Source organism: Colletotrichum paranaense, assembly GCF_030867605.1.
Source record: "Colletotrichum paranaense strain IMI 384185 chromosome Unknown Scaffold_8.1, whole genome shotgun sequence".
In the NCBI taxonomy this organism is placed as follows: domain Eukaryota; kingdom Fungi; phylum Ascomycota; class Sordariomycetes; order Glomerellales; family Glomerellaceae; genus Colletotrichum; species Colletotrichum paranaense.
The window spans coordinates 1,658,784-1,678,857 of NW_026848966.1; the positions used below are offsets into that span (position 1 = coordinate 1,658,784).

At 52.7% G+C, this 20,074-nt stretch overlaps 6 protein-coding genes across 6 annotated transcripts; 3 read left to right on the top strand and 3 right to left on the bottom strand.

Moving 5' to 3' along the window:
* Positions 1-215: 215 nt before the first annotated feature.
* On the top strand, positions 216-692 carry CPAR01_10388 (uncharacterized protein; the record flags this gene model as incomplete). The annotated part of the gene is made up of 1 exon (XM_060494649.1): positions 216-692. The coding sequence occupies one exon, from the start codon at positions 216-218 to the stop codon at positions 690-692; it is 477 nt and encodes a 158-aa protein (XP_060346831.1).
* Positions 693-1,641: 949 nt separating this feature from the next.
* On the top strand, positions 1,642-2,112 carry CPAR01_10389 (uncharacterized protein; the record flags this gene model as incomplete). Its single annotated transcript, XM_060494650.1, has 1 exon — positions 1,642-2,112. The coding sequence occupies one exon, from the start codon at positions 1,642-1,644 to the stop codon at positions 2,110-2,112; it is 471 nt and encodes a 156-aa protein (XP_060346832.1).
* Positions 2,113-4,119: 2,007 nt separating this feature from the next.
* Positions 4,120-5,267, bottom strand: CPAR01_10390 (uncharacterized protein; the record flags this gene model as incomplete). Its single annotated transcript, XM_060494651.1, has 2 exons — positions 4,120-4,986; positions 5,049-5,267. 2 exons carry the CDS (start codon positions 5,265-5,267, stop codon positions 4,120-4,122), a joined length of 1,086 nt encoding a protein of 361 aa, XP_060346833.1.
* A 1,895-nt stretch (positions 5,268-7,162) lies between these two features.
* On the top strand, positions 7,163-7,517 carry CPAR01_10391 (uncharacterized protein; the record flags this gene model as incomplete). The annotated part of the gene is made up of 2 exons (XM_060494652.1): positions 7,163-7,322; positions 7,378-7,517. 2 exons carry the CDS (start codon positions 7,163-7,165, stop codon positions 7,515-7,517), a joined length of 300 nt encoding a protein of 99 aa, XP_060346834.1.
* A 1,092-nt stretch (positions 7,518-8,609) lies between these two features.
* Positions 8,610-9,844, bottom strand: CPAR01_10392 (uncharacterized protein; the record flags this gene model as incomplete). The annotated part of the gene is made up of 4 exons (XM_060494653.1): positions 8,610-8,713; positions 8,763-8,953; positions 9,121-9,436; positions 9,688-9,844. 4 exons carry the CDS (start codon positions 9,842-9,844, stop codon positions 8,610-8,612), a joined length of 768 nt encoding a protein of 255 aa, XP_060346835.1.
* Positions 9,845-19,353: 9,509 nt separating this feature from the next.
* CPAR01_10393 (uncharacterized protein) lies at positions 19,354-19,838 on the bottom strand (the record flags this gene model as incomplete). The annotated part of the gene is made up of 3 exons (XM_060494654.1): positions 19,354-19,459; positions 19,536-19,651; positions 19,740-19,838. 3 exons carry the CDS (start codon positions 19,836-19,838, stop codon positions 19,354-19,356), a joined length of 321 nt encoding a protein of 106 aa, XP_060346836.1.
* Positions 19,839-20,074: the final 236 nt, after the last annotated feature.

The window sequence follows — 20,074 nt, forward strand, 5'->3', positions numbered from 1 at the left end:
GACTGGGCGCAGAAATTTTCACCTTGTTTCTGCCCCCAAATCTGCCCAGTATCATATTCTTAACCTCGAACCCTAAAAGCCCACCCCCAACTAGACGGGTCCAAACCGATGGGTATTGCGCAAATTGAAAGCCCTCGGCGGCCCTCCACACCCCGGCCGCTCCATGGCGGCGATGACGGCGATGGAGATACGGCGTATATGTGCATTAGGGCCCGATGGACCCCCAGCTCGGCACCGCGAGCTGCCGAGGCTTGCACAAAAGCCGCGTTCATTTCATAATTTCAACTACAAGCGGCCGATCCTTTACGATCACCTGCCTAAAATACGGGATCCCTTGTCAGGGTACCACCAACCACGTTGACGGTTGGTCATCAACAGCCCGTACGAAGTACTCATTTCTCTCCGATCCCGACAATGTGGACAGAGTGGGACGGGGCGAGATAGTGTTGCAGTCCGACTGGCTGCTTGCGTATGGAGCAAAGAGAAGAACAAGTCGAGAAGGACAGAATAGGAGGGAACAATTTCACTGGAACAGCCAACATCCCCCATCACTGCGTTTCGGCTGTCTTCTGACAGCGGAGCTTACCCACTGCCTGGAGTCCTGGACTCAGCCAGGCAATGGATACCCTCGTCCCGTACGAACCATGAACACACTTTTATTCTGCACGACAATAGAATTGTCAGAGACTTAGGGGAGAAAAGTCTGGAGGAGGAAACCCGAATGCGAGAAATCCGAAATCTGCGGCCGAGAGGCTTCTGGTCCTCACTTTGGACCGATCCGTACGGAAACACCTCCTGCTTTCTGCTCTCCTTGGTGCAGGTGAGAGGAGATTTACAACGTGTCCCACCCAAGGCCTCGCCCAGGGCCTCAACCATTGTACAAGCTTCCCATGTTGGGCAGTCTACTTTGACGGCAGCCGATCATGTCCACCACAGAAAGTCAACAGAAACTTTCGTACAGGCTGACTTCCTGTCGTCCTGGACAGAGAGAGGTCTGGCCCATTCAAAAACCAAAGCGGCCCGCTGACAAAGCGCCTTGAACTCCAAAGGCCAAAGCAACGCTCAAACTAGCAACCAGGGGTTCCCCAGCATCGTCAACCCAACTCTGACAATCCGCCCAGCCCAACACGTGAACTCACAAGGTGTCATTGCCAACACCTGCCCGAGTCCCTTCAGACATTGTCATCGGCCATGTTTGATGTCCGTGGACAGCAAAATGACCCCCCGGGCTTATCTGGGGCAGAAGAGAGAAGCAAAACAAAAGTCCACCTCACTCAATCTTCGGACCCGAACAAAGACGATGGAACTAGTCTTTCATAAAAGAAATCGACTCATCATGGGTTATCCACTGTCGGACCGCGGGGTTTACAACTTCCCGTCCCGCCCTCCGTCACAAACGCCGAGATCATAATTCGATTTCCAACCACTTAGCGACCCCCTTCTCTGTCGCGCAAAGTGCCATACTCCGTAATCAATCACCAAGTACGGAGTATACTATCCGTATGTGATGCGCAATAGACAGCAACGCTGTTTAACGGTCAACCTGAATCACCCCTCGACCCGCGCCATAGCCCGCCTGATATTCCCAAACGTAGCATTATCGCATGAACAGCGCCCTGAGCTTCCCGCGTTTAGTGGAACATGCACTGTGGGTCGCCGCGGCGTGGACTCTCGGGATCGAAGCACATCGTAGGGCGGACACATTCAGATGGTTTTCCGTCGTGTGTTTTGGAAAAGTTTTTTTTTTTGATTTTCACTCGTCTCTGCTTTTTTCTCGTGGGAGCAACCCTGCTTCATCCTCATCCTACCTGCACCAGTAAGCCTTTACCCGCCAGAGTTGGTTCCTCGTCTATACTACAATCTGGGGGTGTGCGGTTTGTGCGTTGGGTGCGTCTTTGCGCAGACCGTTGGCTTTTGCGCCCTGCCACTTACCAGCCCGCCGCCGCAGATGCAGAACCATCGACAACTGCTGGCGCAACCACACACCCTCCCCTGTCACCCCTTGATCGACCAACAAGGATCACGGATGCTCCAGTGGGACCTTTGTCCAGAACCAGAATTGACCAAGACTCTACCAAGTGGCTTAGAGATGAGGGGCGTGACGACGCCTGACCGACTGCTCGCCCGCCTTCTCGGCGGACTTGGAAGACTCGTTTGGTCCGCACCGATTCGAACCTGTTGATCGTTGCGTGTGGTGATGCGATATACGACCAGCAAGCGGCTCATTTCACATGGCAGTAAACCAAAAAGGAGGCCGGTAGTCTACGTTTGGCAACATGGGAGCTTTGTCTAGTCATGCCATGTTGCACCATCGCTGTCATTTCGGCCCCCAAATCTCATGAGAGATGCTGGCACGGCTGCTGAGCTGTACGGTCGATCAAGTCACCAAGTGGGGGCCACCAGAAGCTTGAAGAAAGTATCACGTCGCGTTGGGAATTTGGCAGGCCGCAATCGTGTCAGGAGCTTGTTGTGAAGGTCGCCGATGGGTACGGTGAGGCCATCTTCATCTCCCAATGACTACTACCTGATGCGACACTGACTAGAACAGCGCAGCAGGCTTCTGACAGTTGTCTCCCTGCGGAATTTTAGGCCCTGCAACTGTCTCATTGATGTTCGTCCGTCCCCTTCGGCGGCGGCGAGAAACGACCTTTTACCTTACTCCGCCGCCGACCTTCCCCCCCTGGAGAGAATTATAAGTCGTGACGTGGAGACCCCGTGGCTCATCCCCTTGGCAACTCTGAGCGTCGCATTCGCTCCAAACCCTCCGGGGCGTCGGTCGCAGCGTCGGTAACCCTGAGAGCAACAAAATTGGCATGCTCGCAGGGCAAATTGGGGGGGGGGGGGGCGCTGGCTTGACCGACGGAGCTGGCTCCTGGTAAGCAACAAAAACCCAAGATCCTCTTTTAAGATTCTTCTCTGGGCTGCGCTGCGGGCAGACCTAGAGACTAGAGAGTGTGTGTAAGCCGAGCGGGCACAGGGCAGGCAAGGCCGCAGGGTGCCCGCTGATACGGTAGCGTAGCATGCCGTCGCCGATTCCAATGGCCTACTGCGTACACTAGGGAGGGTAATTTCTGGTAGCAGTTCGTTCCATATCCGGGGATCAGGTCAGGGTAGTGTAGTGCCAGCATAGTAGAGTGTGAGACAAGAGACAAGTAGACTTTTTCAGAGTTTCTTGTCACCGTCTTTTTTTTTTTTTTTTTTTTTTTTTGGTAGCGTCATGCCCTCCCATAGTTCTACACGCGTGAAGTCAAAACCTGGGAGGTTACAGCAGGGGGGGAGGAGGAGCCAGTCGGCAAACAAGGTAGCTAGCTGCAAAAAAAAAAAAAATTACAATGATTTATGACGAGGTTACAGAGTTACTTGGTTTTGGGCATTCGCCGACCTGAGCTTGAAGAAAGCTCACGGACTTTTGTTTGTCTTACAATCCAAATTAGGAAGAGATTGCACGATCGAAGAACGGCCAAAAAGAGTTCTGTTGACTCGAAGAGTGGTGCTATTGTGAGTATATCTGTTTTTTTTTTTACATTGGGGATGGAAGAGGTACTTTGACCTCTTCCCCCCCCCCCCCCCCCGGGGGTTTAGCTTTATGCAAGCTTGTCCTCGTCCCAACTCTCTGAAAGGAGGGGTGGTCGGCAAGATAAACCTTTTCTCTAAAGCTCATCCCAAGGGAAATCACACAAGCAAAAGAAACAGAGTAGACACGAGTTCAGAAAAAAGTTGATACAATGGTTTCGATTTTTGGTGTCGTTGCAACATGAAAAATCGTTCACCTCAATGCTAATAAATCCTTCTTCCTAAAGGCCGTTTCCCGCTCACTATTGCCCCCAAATACCTTGAACGGTGGCGATTAACCTCATCCGAGTTTGACCAAACAAAACATAAAATCAAACCACCAAAAAAAACCGTCAAACGCCTTTTTCTCTCTCTCGCGAGATGTGGGGAGGGTCCTTTCCCAGAAAAAGCAACGCCTTCGCGGTGTATCATTGAAAATCCCGTAAATTCGCAAAATCCCATGACCCCAATGTCTTCTGTGCGCCTGATGGCCGTGGCCCGACCGAAAGCCCCAACTCTATAACTCATAATCCGTACTCGAAATGCTCAGTGACTGGAATGTTGGGGTTACAGTCGCATTGGCTCGCCGTCATAGCCCCCGTAGATCATCGGGTCGCCCATTCCCATCATGACTTCCGGATTCGGACAGTTAAGAACGTGAGGCTTGATGGTGCCGAATTCTGACTCGATCAGGCCTTGGTTAAGCATGTCCATGTTGGTGAGAGCGCCGGGATGTTGGAAGAATTGCTGAGCGAGATCCATTGAAGAGGGTGCTGATTGTCTGGGCATATTCCATTGTTGGTAAGCGTTCATGGGCGGGGACTGATTTTGCTGAAACATGGCGGCGGTGGGATCGATGGGCGAGGCAACTGAGTCTACGTCGAACTCAGTGTATCCGGTAGAGAAGCTTTGCGGAGACATGGTCATGGGGTTGTTGTGGCCGCCAAAGACAGCTTTGCGGTAGTCGGCCTCGAATTCCGAGTGATCAATGTCGGAAGAGCTTGCGCGGTCTGAACGCTCGCAACTTGAGTTAGAATCGACCTCGACCTTCATGGCCTTCTCAACATCGCGTTCCTTTTGCTGTTCCTCCAGTTGGCGCGCCAACTCGGCCAAGCCCGCCTCGTCCTCAGGGAACACCGAGTGAACTGGCAAGTCGATATCGCTGTTCGGGCGGATGCATCCAAGCTTCTGGGCAATGTTGTGGATGACAGGCTGTCCTCTATCGTTGAGCTCGGGTTCACCAAGGTCCCATTGTTGTTGGTTCCTAACCATGGAGTACAACTTATGGACGGTGGCAATGAGGGCGAATTGGGTGTGCTCGAGAACTTCGGCGTAGCCTCTAGGTAGCTGCTTGTATTCCGTCTTCTTGCGAACGCCGGCGGTGCAAACGAGACCATCGTCCTTACACCTTTTGCAGGGGAATTCGCCGTCGCACTAAGTGGAGTCCAAGTCAGGATGGGAGTGACCATGAGGTTGGGTGTGGTAGTGCTGCTTACCTTGGTCTTCTTCATACGACACCTTTCGCAAGCCTTCCATACCCTCTTGTGACGTCCATCGGCAGACATAGCTTGAGAGCTATGATCGTGATGTTGTGTCGCGTTGTGAGGGCTGGCGCGCTTGGCAGTATGGCGGTTGGGCTTGATAGACTTGGAGCTGGAGGAGCTCTTTCTGGGTTTTTGGTCCTCCAAGGGAGGTGTGGGTAGGCCGCTTCCCATTGTGGTGGTGAATGATTACTAGTTAATGGGGTAGTATGTAGTAGTTGTAGTAGTAGTAGTTGTTATTGTTGTTGTAGTAGTAGGAAGGAAGGATAAGGTGTGGCGATGTGTGGAAGAGGAAGATGTTGTTGATGTAGACCGAGGGGCAAAGTGCGTATAAGTCTGTGGGTGAGGGAGGTGAGAGGCGTGTAAGTGAACTATATAGGATAGCGAGAACGAAGTCGACCCAGTCAAAGGAAGAATAAACCAAAAAGGTAAAAGAGTCGGGATGACACAGCCAAGAGTCCGCGGCGCTAGGGTCAAGAGGGCGGGACAGTAAGCACGGCAAGGTACTGGGATGGAGGGCGTAGACAAATTATTAATGTCGAGCAACAACGGGGAGACGACGGGGAGTAGACGGGGTGCGTCTAATGTGCGCGCGCGAGATTATGTGATGCACAGGGAAAAGGCCTCGGAAGCTTTTGGGGTTGATAGAGTTCGGTCGCTCGCAATGCTAAGGAGGGCAGAGCAAGCAAGCAGTGGAGGTTGAGGAGAGAGAGGAGAGGAAAGGACAGGCAAGGGGGGTGGGTGTGTGCGTTGCGGGTGCTTGGTGCTGATGCTGGTTGCTTTGGTGCGGTACTTTGCCCCGTACCTTTTACGATGCAAGTACGGCGGTACGACGGGTACAGTGGAGGGCAGACAGGGCAGACTAGGGGAGTTCTGTCGGGGAGAGTCTGCTGCTGGAGGAGCTGGAACTGGAGCTGAAGCTGGAGCGAGTGCGGATGCGGTGCGTTAGGTATTCGTAGGACCAGGTAGGTACCTTACGAATAGGTAGGTGGTGGTGTAGGCGTGGGCGTGGGTGTGGGTTCGCTGGCCTGGTCTGCTGCGGGTGGCATTAACGGTCGGCGACGTCTTTATGTCCGAGTGCGCGGGCGGGCCCAGTAGTTATGAAAATGAGACGGCCTCAAGAAGGATCCTGGTTCCGTTTTGTGCTCAATTTGGAGAGTGTGTGTGGTCAACTGGCGACCGTCGTGTATCAAAAGTACGTCTGGTACGTAGCCAAGTTGTGGGATGTAGCTGGTAGTAGCAGCGCGCTAGCAGCCTTTTTTCTTTCTGGTCCCAAGAGCTAGCCGCGAGAAGGTAAAGTCCGCTGCGGAGTTCAGAGAACTGGACGGCGAGGATAGGGATTGGGATTTGATTTGCAAGCCGGTCGCTGCTTGTGTAAAGTACGGCTTATTTGTTGCTGCTTCCCGCTGTTGATACGGCGGATTGCTGACTGCAGAATGGTGGACGTGTCTCGAGCGGATCTTGTTTGCCGACCCTGTTGTGTGCTATGTGCTGATCCAGGGTCTTGGGGCCTTTCGTTCTTCTTGATCTCCTTTTTCTCTTATTCGTCACCAAAGTCCTTAAATGCTTTTGCGGGCGGGTGGACGCGGGAGAGGATGTGTGGACGTGGTGGTGGATGGCTTGTCTTTCTAGGCTGCTTGTTGGTGTAACAAGATATGATTCTCTTCAATCTTGGTGTGTAAGATGAGACCTAGGGGTTCTTATTTCGACTAGAGGTAATGTTGTTGCCTTGGAGGTAATGAACAGTCTGGATCGATGGAATGTTTCTGGGCCGAGATGGTCTTTTTAAAAAAGAATCATTTACACCAGATCGCTGAAGCTGAAGGTATGCAGAGTAGGTATCGACGTCAGGTCGGCGGAGTTAGAACTGTGATGTTGATCAAGGTCCCCGATTCGAAACATGAATAGCTTCTGACTCCGGTGTAGGGGGATCCCAATCAGACGGAACAGCCGACCACATCTTATATCCAGCAAGCAGGGTCACCCACAACTCTGCCGGGATCAAGAGATGGGATCTTTCCAAGCAATGAGGCTTGATCATGAACAAAAGATGACATGATGCTGCGAGTATGTTGACATGGGCCGAGTCTGGACCATTTGCCTCGGGGAACACTCGACAAATCGTGAACGGAACGCTACTTGGTAGGAACCAAGCCGAGTGTACGCCTCATGAAAGTGGGTTGCGCGAGGACAAGGCCCGCAATGTTGCTGTCAACCTTCAAGGGGTAGGTAAGGCAGGTTGAGCGGGTCCGCTCCTGTGACTGTGACTGATCGGTACCTCCAGAGACTTCGGGAGTGGAGGTTCACAAGTCCCCGAACCTGAGTAAGCTCTGCATGGGTGATGGGCCCAAGGAATGGAACGAGATGGTCGACGAAGACACGGGAGAGACACACGCCCAGGCAGACAAATCGCTCCGAGACTGACAAGAAAAAAACCACCCGATCTGTTCTGTGTCTCTCTTTCGAGTGTGCTCATGTCTTACTTGCTCTCTGTTTGCAAACCCCACCCGTCCGTTCGGGACGGTGAAGCCATGTTGACCCCAACGTCTCTTGCCTCTCTCTCTCTCTCTCTCTGACTTCGTAACCGTAGATTCGATCTGGCCGTTTTTGGTGTGAACATGTAGCTGTGTATCTTCCGTTGCGCCGCACCATGCCAACATCGCTGAGCCGCGGACGCCTTCGAGCACGACACCTAGCCAAGGTTCAATGCAGTGAGTCCGATGACCAACACCGGGTTGTTCATAATCCTAAATTTTCTCGATTTGTGCATGCGGCGGAATCTGACGGGGCCGCTGACGGGGCGATCAGGGTAAACTGCAACCCCGTATGCCAAGACTCCGGCCTGTTGACGAGGCCGGCGCCGAGGGCGGGGTCTTGACTTTTGCTGCGCGTTCATCATCGACGATGCCGCGACTCTACTGCTCTAGATCAGTAGCTCGGAGCCGTCATACTGTACGATCCTCGAGAGGTTCTGGACTCGAATGGAGACAAGACGACAAGGCATGACTGAATTGATGACGCCAGAGACCGAGTCTGCCAACTGGCATTGCTATGCCTGGTTGGTCCCTGACTGGAAATGCCAATTTGGGCAAATCGACAGGGTGCCAGGGTCGATGAATCATTATGGACCATAACCACTGGGTTGGGCCAAAACCTGTCCAAATTTGTTGCCTTGCCCAGATACCTACGCCTTACAGGTACTAACACGGTCTCAATGCTCTCCTGTTCTCCTATCCGGGGCCTAAATTGATCCAACGGCTCTCGTATGCCCGACGGGTAGTTGACGAGGTGCCGCCGGGAGAACTAACTCATCTTTGTGAGGTGCAAAAACGTCCCTTGTCGATAGGGCTCGAGCGTGTCAGTTGAAGAGTCGAATGCCTGCAGGACAGGTTCGGAGAACAGACAGTGGCAGACGTTCGAGCTCCCATCCATGCAGGGACTTCCTCTTTGAGGCCAACGGTGCCGACAGCCTCGCGTGGGATGGTCGCCGCGGGCGGACTTTTGTGTCGTCCTAATTCATTCCATGGTGAAAGATCCCATGCTGTCGGTGCGTGCCAAAGTCTGATATGCGCCAAGAACGGTAGCTACCAGTCGGCCGAGGTCGACGATGCTTCGGCGAGCTGCATAGAAGGCAGGTTGTACCTGACCGCGAACTCTGTGGGAGCTCACAGGCGGTGCAGCTTAAGGCAGGTTGTTCGAGGTAGGCTGACGACAGGAAGAAGAGATACTTCTGGCCAAACTTCTGGCCAGCGCAGCACTCTATGCGGCGGGAGCGTGCAGTGGGATTGAGTCCACCATCAAACCCGTCTGATACCATGACACCGTCCGAGGGTGTAAAGAGTGTAAAGACGTCATGGCGTCTAGTTTCGAGCAGCAAACTCTAATTCAAAGTCAACGATTAAGAGCCGCGATGATGTTTCTCTGCCGACAAGGCCTCGGCCGCTGGCCACTCCCACGGCGGCAGGCGGAGCCAACGGTTCGTTGTTGATCGATCGTAAAGGAAAGGGTCGGGTAGGTGGACTGCTACAAAAGTCCGGCGGCGATGAGGAGAAAGTTGAGAGTTGGAACGGAGGGTGACAGCCTATTCGCCGATGGTGCGCGGAGAGATTGCGGAGCACGGACAAGATTCAAGGTAGCGAGGCCGCTCTGTGGCCCGCTCCTCCGCCGGTGGTAGGTAGGTTCACGGTCAACCGTTGACAAGCCGCCAAGACAGGTCTCGTGAGGCACAGTGCCGTGAGAAGGGACTCGAGAGTCGAGAGAGCTGTTGAGGTGTGCTCTGTACCGCACGGAGCAGAGGCTCGCAAGGCCAGCTCGAGGTGACCAAGGGTTGGTTTGAGCTTGAGCTGTAAGGCGTCGGCATGGGGTCAAGATTCATGCGAAGATGGTCGGCGATGGTAAGATGCAATGGTGATGATGGACTTGTGGCGGATCAAGTTGCAATGCATCAGGCTGAACCAAAGTAGAGGCACGGGAGTGGTGGCGGTAGGCAGATAGACTGCTATCCGAAGTGGTTGCCATGATCCATCCCTTCCATGTGGAATATGAGAACCAACAACTGTTGGAGGCAGCTGCCCCAAGTCCCAATAACCCTCACCCGCCACCGCCCATTCAAGTGAGCTATACCGTGGCTGCTTCCTGCTTGGGATCCTTGCTTCTGGGATCTTTGGGTTCTTTCTGATGTCTGAGAACGTGGGCGGTGGAGGGCTGACATCCACTTGCTTACTTCCCTGCGTCTTTGCTCCAGCTGCCATGTTGTCCCAGCCGTGGCCCGTGTGCCAAGGATCGAAGCTTCCATGTGTGAATAAGTAGTGTGTCCCTCTCAGTTGGTTTGGGAGTGTGGACGGAGTACAGAAACGCAGGACGTCGTTCTCATCTGGGGTAGCTGCATCGGTATCCGTACGAGTACGAGATGCTGTCTCGTCACCACCTCATGTGCGGTGTGGCTACGCCCAAGCTGTCGGTCCCTTGCTCTTGTCAGGTTGGCCGTATCGGTTCCCGAAACGGTGCCCGGGCGGAGGAGGGCGAGAATAAGCAATGGAGATCATTTTTGCCCGGACCAAAAGCCCCCAGGTGCCTAGGGTAAACCGTCAGCTAGGGCAAAATTAGGCTACTTTGTCGTGGAGATGCAAAGCGGGAAACAACCGCGGGCGTGGATGAGGTGCTCTGCGTGGGTGCGTGGTGTGTGGTGCGTGGGTGCCAACAGGCCGGGGAGGAGGATCAGGCACGCATCGGTGTGTCCCACTTGTGGTAAAGGTGTGCAGAGGTGGGTCTTTGGTGGGCCAGGCCCGGACTAAGGTAACTAAGGTAGATAACGCTCAGGTAATCGGCGAGGTATTCCCGCCGGATTTAACTGGCAGATTCTTCCTTCCTGTGACCACAAGCGCGATGGATGCTTTCAACGAAATAGTGGACATGCCCCTCACAACTATCAATTCTGCTAAGCTAAGGTAGTTTTGCTGCAGCTCTCTCTTCTCGCTCATGTCCGCTGCTCAGTCACTATAACCGCATGGCATGCCCGTTGTGACTCATCTACCTTAGACAACCCCCCAATCATGAGGCTGGATACCTTACTCATTGGAACACTGCATGGCTATGGACTGTCTCCAGGGGGTGAGACAATTGGTCCCTTCAGGCACGTTATGATAATCACACGTAACGTTAGCATCATTGTGTTGTCTTCCGTTCCTCTATGCCGATCGGGCCTGGGGCGTAGATCCACGGAGCGGAGATAACATCTCCGTGTAAGTGGTTGCTTACCGACAATCACGTTCGGGTCTATCACATACACAGTAATACCACCTACGTGAACTCTCGTTCACCAACTACCTAGACCATAGCAGGCCATCCAGCCGGTTTTCAAGCTCATCGCGATCGGACTTGACACACCCGTCGCACTGGGTCGTGCCCTTGGTAAACCGAGCCATCAGGGTTTGACCAGGATAGTGTCCTCAGAGAGAAGTTTGGCTTCAGCCCAATAACGCTGCCATAAAGATGATATCTCGGTAGCACTAGCAGGGAGTATCCTAGGTATCTACAAAAAAAAACCACGGCGAGCCGTCAAAACCACCTCGTGGGCGGCGGTAATAAGCAGCCAACAGCGGGCTCTGTCTCATCGGTCTGTGGCTGACGCCGTCGCCGACTCCAATCAGCTTTGACATGGGACGAATTAGAAATCTCACGGCGGAGGAGCAGAAAAAGCTTAGTTAATCGCCGGACTGGGTGGGATAGATGGTTTGAGGGAGAGACAACCAATCATCCCCGACATTGATTACACAACATCGAGAAACTATGTGCCTTAGGTGCTTTGGTATTACCTGGTAGCACGGAGTACGGAGAAATACAGTAGCAGCCGCATCCCACCCACCATTATGCTAGGAGGTACCTACCTTTTTTTTTTCCAACAAACCCCATTCCGTGGACGCTACTCCGTACAAAACAGATAACGTGCAGTGCAGCGGAAGCACCACCCAAAGAGCGGAACATTGTCCGTCGGTCGTGACCTCATCCTCGCTCGTGTACCCCCCCTTTCATAACGACGAGGTGGAATCATCGTGAGACTGTCGAATTTTTCTAGAAGATGGTTCTTTCCCTCCACCGCATAAATGCCGATGGGTCATCTCCGCGTCTCTGTACGGCTTAGTGGGAATCCTGGCCTAACTGACTAATCGGCTACACTGCTGTCAAGTGCCGCATCCACTTGACCCCATTCAGGAAAGTGCCGCTCACACGCGCAGCTGCATCATACTTCAACACCGATCCTGTACGTACCGTTTTCGAGTACGTCCAATCCCGGGCTGTATTCTCCGAGTACCTCTGCAGTCCCATCTTGTCTCCATCGAAACTACCATCTATCTCCATGCATCATCTTCCAGAATCTCAATCTTTGTTTACACTATCTTCGTGCAGCTTCTTCACGTCGCATGACCGTCGGGAATTCCCTCCACCGTCGAATCCCGCCCGAGAACCACATCGGTTTGGGTTTCTTATGAATGCCCTTCGATCAACTTCAGCTCAGCATAGCACGGTCCGCTATCGAATGCCTACCTGCTTCTGAGGTGTGATTCTTCAACAACGCGCGCCCGTTTGCGTCGTTGAAATCAACCCAGAACCTTCACAAGGCAACGATCGTCCTGTTTCTCCTGAATCGTCCCCGTCTGGTCTGTTGATGATGGCGACGCCGCCTGCCCGCTGTCATCAAGGGCCACATGTTATCAATAATCTTATGTCCGCCACACCCAATCCGTAGCACGGGGCTACCTACCTTACACTAATACCTCACAGTAGGGTTGGCTCGGATCAGTATCCGCCAGGTAGCGCAGCCCGCCCAAGCCAGCGGATGCCTCCCGCTCCCCGTCTGGACTGCATTAGCTTTCATAAAGTTATCCCGGGCGATCCTGGGCCGATCATAAGCCAATTGCATCCGCCAGGGCCCAGTAACAGCCACCTCTCGGCAACGAAAGCGGCCTTTCGGCCTCCGACTTAGACTGTCAACCACCGACAGAACAGCGACCCTAAACCCTGGCCCTCCTATTTTGTATTTCTCCTACCGTTTACGATCCAGACAAGTTGAACCCGGTCTGCTGGCTGCGCCGCAAACCTCCCATCCGGTACAGATAGTGTACATTCGCGAAATCGAAACTTCCCTCTCCATCCGTCACGAGATCGGGATCCAAAGCTTTGGGATCCCCTGGTCCCCGTTCCGCGGATACCTCCTCATGACCCCCTAAATCATTTCTTTCAGGGTCTTCTATCAAGGGCCTAAGGGAGAAGCCGGAATCTTGAAAATGGCTCACTTAGACTATTCGCCTCCTTTCCCCGCCATCGTGATACCAACGCACCTGAACGCGGGCTGGGGACGGTACACGGCTCTACATGCATTTTTGGTTGCTACCATCTCCTACACACCAGGTCCTGAAACAGGGATATCGTCAGCATCGGATAGACCACTGATTCTTCTGCCCGTGTACCCGCTGTCTTCTAGGCGCTATCCGCCCTACCAGCTTCTCTGAGCGTTAATAGGGCCATCGGTACGCTTCTGCTCAGAAGCGGACTTCGGCCTCTGCTAATTTCCAGTTCGGCCGAGGCTCGACTCCACCAAAACTCGCTGCATGACGTGTGGTCGCATTGGAGCCTCATTGCTTGTCGGCGCGGCGTTGGAGCTGTCCCGCTACACGATACCGACTTTGATTTGGTGTTGGTTCTCGACCTTTGTCGGTCTGAAGGATTTCCAATTAAGCCCCCTCAACGTATCGAGGCTTCCAAATCGATCTGGACAGGCAGTTTCGCGCCTTGAAAATGGCAGCCGGCAAACTAGACTACTATGCCACGATGACATGCACAATGCCTCCCCTTTGTGTCTAGAGGAAATTGGGATGCAAGCGACGTCATCTAAGCGCACGAAACTCTAGCTAAAGCTTTGAGCTATATGCATACTGGCGGAACGTTTCCAGTCTTTGGTCTCACCCCTCGGCCCGTATCTAGACCTACCTTGACAACGCACAAACTTGAGATATCGGACGGGTCGTGGATTCCAGGTGCTGAACGCCGGCTCAGAAGCTAAGGAACCATCATCATGCTAGGCAGCTTCCCTTCACATGGGGTCCCTCCTCTGGTGATTCCGCATCATCCAGGACAAGCTCGTGGGTACCGAACGACGTATGCAGCACCGCCATCTGAAAGCTGATACGCACCGGGGTTGCACGTCTTCCCGTCCCTGGTGGATTGTCGGGGCGCATGATCGCGCTGTCCACACTCAAAATCGACAAGTTGAGTGCTCCAACAACCGAGGCTTGTGGGGTTTGCCAGTAACAAAGTTTTCTGACCATATGTCCCTTTGGCTGCATACCTACGCAGGTGACAGTAGATCCCGGGGCCGGGAAGACTCGCAAGCGGGATTGCGGAATTGAATATTCACGGATGCCGATCTGGTCTTGGCGCCCGGCAGCGGGTCCCGGGGCGGCGTCTTTTGGTGATACCCACGTTCCCGGAGGACCAATTCACAAAGGGCACCAAAGTTGAGGCCGTTATGGTGTGGATATTCACGAACGGGAGCAAGTATTCTCAACCATGTCAAATTACGGTTGACCCTTTCGGCGAACGGAAAGCTGGAGACATGATCGGAACAAGTGGCCCGACTGACTCTATGCGCGAGCCCGCTGCCTTGTTTGCATCGTCTTTTTCTTGGTCGACTCTGCATCCAGGGGTCCTGAATCTCGATCTACAACGTTCCTCAATCGTTCCTCCTGGGTATGTTTGGAAGGCAGCTGAATGGCTGGTTGCGGAGCAGACTCGCCGACGCCCGGGCGATAGTCAAGAACGGTCTGACTGTCGAGTCACGCCACCGGCCCCTGTCTGCAAAATATTCGGGGGAGTGGACCTGACCCCCGTTGCTATCTCCGGATGGATTCTGAGATTTCCATGGGGATCTATGCAAAGACTTCCAAGAGACCTGTCGCATTAGAACAGAAGTCACTTACTGTGGTACGAGTTGGCAACAAAATTGGTCTCTTTCAGGTGGGCCAATCCGCCAAGGGTTTGGAAGCGACAGTACGACAAGCAACACGCCCCGAACGATTCGCATGCAAGCACTGATATGGTTTCGTTTGCCTATGTATCCGTATCTTTCGCTCAGTCAGGCATTGGTCGATGCCCTATCGTGGACACATCTATGCCTGGCTAAGCTCCAAGCATCATCAACCAGGGCACGCATGGGCATCTGCCTCGGTCAAGTTAGGCTACAGCCTGTCAGTCAAACGCTGCAACGGTGGGAAGCAGATCTCGGATCTGCAACAATGGCTTGCCAAGCTTTTCCCCTCGTACCTGGCTAGAAATCATGTGTCAGTCTGGTTTCCTATTCCGTCACATTATAAAATGATTTGCGGTTGGTTAACAGTCATCAGCAGTAAAAAGTAGGTGGCTGCCAAGGCAGCTCACATTCGCACGAGTCAAACATGTCGAATTTGCGATCACGAAGTGCGTTCAGACTCCACACGATATCGGATTCTGTTATCAGAACTTTCGAAAGCGCCAGCCTTGGTTGGAGCAGGCAGTGCAGCAACCAACCTCCCATCCACAGAAATACCTCATCGCTACATTACCTCGTGAGTTACGAGAATGGTAATGTATCGCCGGGCAGGCCCAGAGATGAGCATGACAACCCTTATTCACTACGGTATGCGAGTCACCTTCCGCGGCTCAAGCGCACGGCGGTCTAGACAAGGTAACCGTCATCACCTACCCGAATGTCTTCCGACCAAAGTCCGCCCCACTCATGCCAAAAGGGACGCCCGTGGTGTGCGCGTTCTAGTCTTACTGTCGTGAGAATGCAAAATATTCGCAGTGGAGGCCATTGGTGAAATTTCTTGCGGTGGGGATGGGTAGGGCGGCTTGATTTGCAACCAAAAAGTCGTCGTACGATGAACCCCGATCAGTCATCCCGCCGTCACGGAGCAGTGGGGCCCCCACTGTGCATCCTGCCGATGCCCACGCCGGTCTTCTCCCGGCATCTGAAAGCGGCAGAGCGGCGACTGGCACCCGGGTTGGCGTCGCAGCGACCCCAGTCAAATGCATGGCTGGCAACCGGAACCGTTGTTGCCGTGGCCGGTCTTGCGATCGAGATGCGTTCGGGAGTCGGTCGGCGGTGATGGCGCGACCTGCCAATTTCATCGGAAACGTCTCTGAAGAGAGCCTTTCTTCCCGTGCCGAAACCGGCGGACTCGGTGCGTTGAATTTGGCAAATGCTCCAACAAGTGGACTGAGAGATTCTACATCGCTGGGCGTTTCATTGCGCCCGACTTGTTCTCGAGAGCCATTCTCGCGAACCCTCGAACAGATCTTCAACTTTACTGAAGCCAGTACATTCGTCTAATGTATCCTTTCCTGAAGTGGTGCCCATAAGCGCTGCAAGTGTCAAGATTAACCTCTGCGTTTTGCCACGAACGTGCGTGATGGCACGGATGATCATGGATGACCCCACAATGGAACGAACTCTACTCATTCTGTCCGCAAGCAAGTGTTTCCAGGCAGAACTTGTTCAACGTCCCCGATGGGTTGACAGCCTCGGGGCTACCTACCAGCCTACCTAGTTTGGAGGTCCCCGCGGCTGCGCGCGACACTTTTGTCCGCGCACTCACACACAGGCACGTTCAATAGCGTTCTGCAGGTTGGACCCTTGATATCATGCTGTTAAACTTAGGGGGAATCGTCGCCCCCTTTCTGTCAAGCATATCGAAACACGTAGTCTAGTATCGTGCGGAAACCAAATTCCGTGGACGAAAGGATACCCTGTGTTCACTTAAGACGGAGTTTCGACCAAGGAAAGCGGCCGCGTCAAATGATATGCCCGCCCGTCTTCATGTCCGGGCGACCACTCCCGAGCGGAGACCCGCGGGCGACCGGGTCGGCGAGTACTGTTTTCTTTACGAGTCCGGGCACGTTGCTCCGGGTTTATGTGTTGTAGGAGATCATCCGCGGCGCCGGTGGGATAGAGAGGCACCAAAAAGTCTAAATCCTGCACATACCAACTTGGGACGGACCTCGGAATTGGGAGTTTGCTGCGTTCCAAATCACCGAGGTTTACATATCTACAGGTATATACGACAAATGAGAGGAGAGAGAAGGGTATGTGAGAAGATAAGTTGCCAGAGCTTGCGCCTCTCTCTCCCTCTCTCTGTGTTGTCTCGTTTTGACTCCCTTAAAGCCTCGGCTCATGAAGGTCCAAGTCCCAGCTGAGAGATTGGGGAAAGAGAAAGGAGGGGGGAAGGGGGGGCATGAACCGGTCGGGTGTTCACTAAACAAACTGACAACTGTAATTTTGATCGGACATTGAAGGTTCGTCGTAAGTGAGAGCAACTCTAAATGTTTATGGCTGGGGTGTACGAATGTTTATTTGGATCTTCATGGCCTTTTTAGTGCTTTTTTTACGCGCTTTGCTGAACGGTGATGTCTGTGTGTTGTTGTCGGCGACGAATCGATTACTGTTTTTGGTTCCAAGACCTCGGCTGTCTTTTAATCTTAAGCTTTGGGAGAGGTTAGGGAAGGTGAGTTTGGTGAGTGAGTGAGGTGAGTACTTGGCAGACAGGTATCCCTCCGGCGAGATTGAGATGGTTTTGGGGCTGTTGTTGGCGACGGAGGTTATTCGAGTTCTCATTTTTTTGTGTTTGTTTTGTAACTATATCGTCTGGTGTTTTTTTGCTTCGAAATATCGACGGCATCCACCCTTCTGGCCCCATACCGCGTCTCTTGTTGTTGGTGATGAGGCGGAATTGCTCTATTTCTGCGTTACCGTCATGTTGAAGGTTTTCTTTTTTCTCCAAAGTTCGCCGAGGCTGGTGATGAACATGAGGATACTTGGCCAAACCTTTCCGAGTTTAACTCGTGTGTATCTAGTCTCTATTGTGCCAAAGCTTCTTTGGGTCATTTGCGGCGATGCCGTTGTCGTTGCGGTGGCGGAAGTGTTTAGAATAGAATCCCGGGGGCGAACGGCTTTCCCCCGGAAGGCCGGTGAAGACCGGCCGTTGGCGATGAGATGAAATGATGGACCTTTGCTTTACTCATTCTACCTCGGATGACGGGGCAACGGTTGGGTGTACTGTTCAATGATGACGCTTACCGTACGTCGGCTTTTTGCGTTGACTTCTCAACGGCCTTGGCTTCTTCTGGGAGGGACTTCGTGGTGGTGGGTTGTTTCCGACAGGAGTGAGTTGGATATGGTCAAGCTGGATGGGTGGAGGAGGTTTTGATCTCGGGGCGTCATTGTCTTGAGCTTGCATCCGAGGTTCTTGTTTGCGCGATGTGTTGCCACCCCTCTTTTGGGGTTGTCCCTCGAGGAATTTTGCTCTGGGGGCTGGAGGGAGGGAGATGGGGTTGAGCGGGTTTTGTTATGTCGATTGACCTTCTTGACCTTGTCACGGATGGCCATGTCTAGGTGCTGATGATGGTAGATGGACTTTTCATGCGTGATTATTACTCGAGAAGGTGTTTTGATGGTTTACAAGTAGTTCTACTCTCGCGACATTCCAAATCGGGGTGATGATGGTGATGATATTGACGATCAGCTATAGATCTAGACGCTCTGAGCTTCTCCGATACCCCTTCGACGTCAAGATTTCGGGTATAATTCTCAGCTACATATCGTCTAGAGCAAGAAAGACAAGCCTCATCATCACTTCACCTCGTCACTTTGACCTTTATAAGATGAGGGAAGTCTTATATCATTTTTGATAAACGCTCTGTGAAGGTGATCAGTTCGACATCATCGAGACACCAAGTCCGTCGCATCTTGAGTTTAGGGGAATCTGTCCATGAGCACGTGTGTTTCACGCTCAACAGGTTCCTTGTATTTCGTCTCTTCATCAGATTCTCCAAAAGCAAAAGGTTTTGGTTACCCTATAACGGTGATTACACTGGCGCGTCTCTGCCAGGGTTGCATCGATATCTGAACTTCGGTAGGAGGACCATTTGGACCTGCTGAGCATTAACGAGAAGACGGCGGCGGGCATTACGGCGAGCATAGTGATCATTGAAAGGGTAGGCCCTTGCGTCCAACGATGGTATTTCTGTCTAGACAGAATGCCAGTAACAAGTGTTGTAGAATCTAGGCATCGGCCTGGCCAGTATTCCACATAATTGCATGTCAAAGTCCATTTCATGGGACCAATTTGCTCCGCCTGCAACTATACTGGAGCATGGACAGAGAGAAACCCGGCTGCCGATTGCGATGAAGGTTGTAAATAGCAGCGAGGCACATTATAGAAGTGTAGATACGTTGTGAGAGTGCCAGTAGGAGCGTTTGGTGACAAACCTCTTACCAAGACTTCGGGAAGGCAATGTATCGGGTCCCCGGGCTACCCCAGATTCTGACGTTGTAGGTTTTACAACTACGAGCCCTGGGTTCTCCAAGGGTCAAAGGTTTCAATTTGAATAGGCCTCCAAATCGATTGATGTTTCCTACTGCCCCTCTATGGCAGCTAGCTGGAGCGTGCTACTATGCCGGATGACGTGCTCAGAGATGCTCATTTTTGTTTCTGCGGTAGAGCATCGTTGAATGGCCAGTTTCATTTCGCTGGTAGTTAATCGTAACAAGGTCCTCAAAATGGAGACAAAACCTTTAATCTTCTGGAGGGAAATTGATATGCTAGGCCATATTGAATACCTAGGGCCTTTCTGCCGTCGTAGCAATGAATGAATGGATGTTTCAACAGCAAAGCAATTCTTCATAACCTCATGTTGAAATTCATTTGGATATCTATACGACTAGCATCTAGAACTCTGCAGACACAGCAATGAAGCCCGTCGCCTTGCCCTCGGCAGCCTGCTTCATCAGCTCCTGGTAGATGGGGTCCTTGGTCTGATAGTACTCCATATCCCTAATCACCAACATCGTCGGTTAGCCACAAGCTTGCGTTTCCGTTCAAGAATGAAGACGGGGAGACGGGTACTAACGCTTCACTGGCAAACGTAATCTCGTAAACGACGGACCATGCCTGGGAACCCGGGACGTCGGTCAGAACCTTGCACTTGCTAGCCTTTGAGGCGACGAGGTACGTTGAGCCATCCTCCTGATGATCCCGAAGAAAAAACACAAAGTTAGCAAAGTATGTCTCCTCAGATTTTTCATGGTGGGTAGATCCAAAAATTGGGACTTACCTTTTTGCAGTCGTTGACAAAGTTGCTGAACCTCTTCACCGCCTCATCTTGTGCAGGGCCGTCTGCGAGCGCAATGAGTCCGATTCTGGTGATGGCCATTGTTTTGTGTGCGTTTGCTATTCAAAAGGTCTTGAAGTCTGATTTGTTGGTTTTTGGTGTTAAATGATTCAAGGCTAGCCGCTGAAATGTATCCGTGTAGAATATTCCCCCGTGGGCAACGTCGTCGAATCTCTCGAGTCTTTATATAGGCGTCCGGAAACTCAGTCCTTTTCCAACACGGGAAGTCACCGCCGTCTCTGCCTCGGCGCACCCATCGACGTCTCATCATGCCCGAT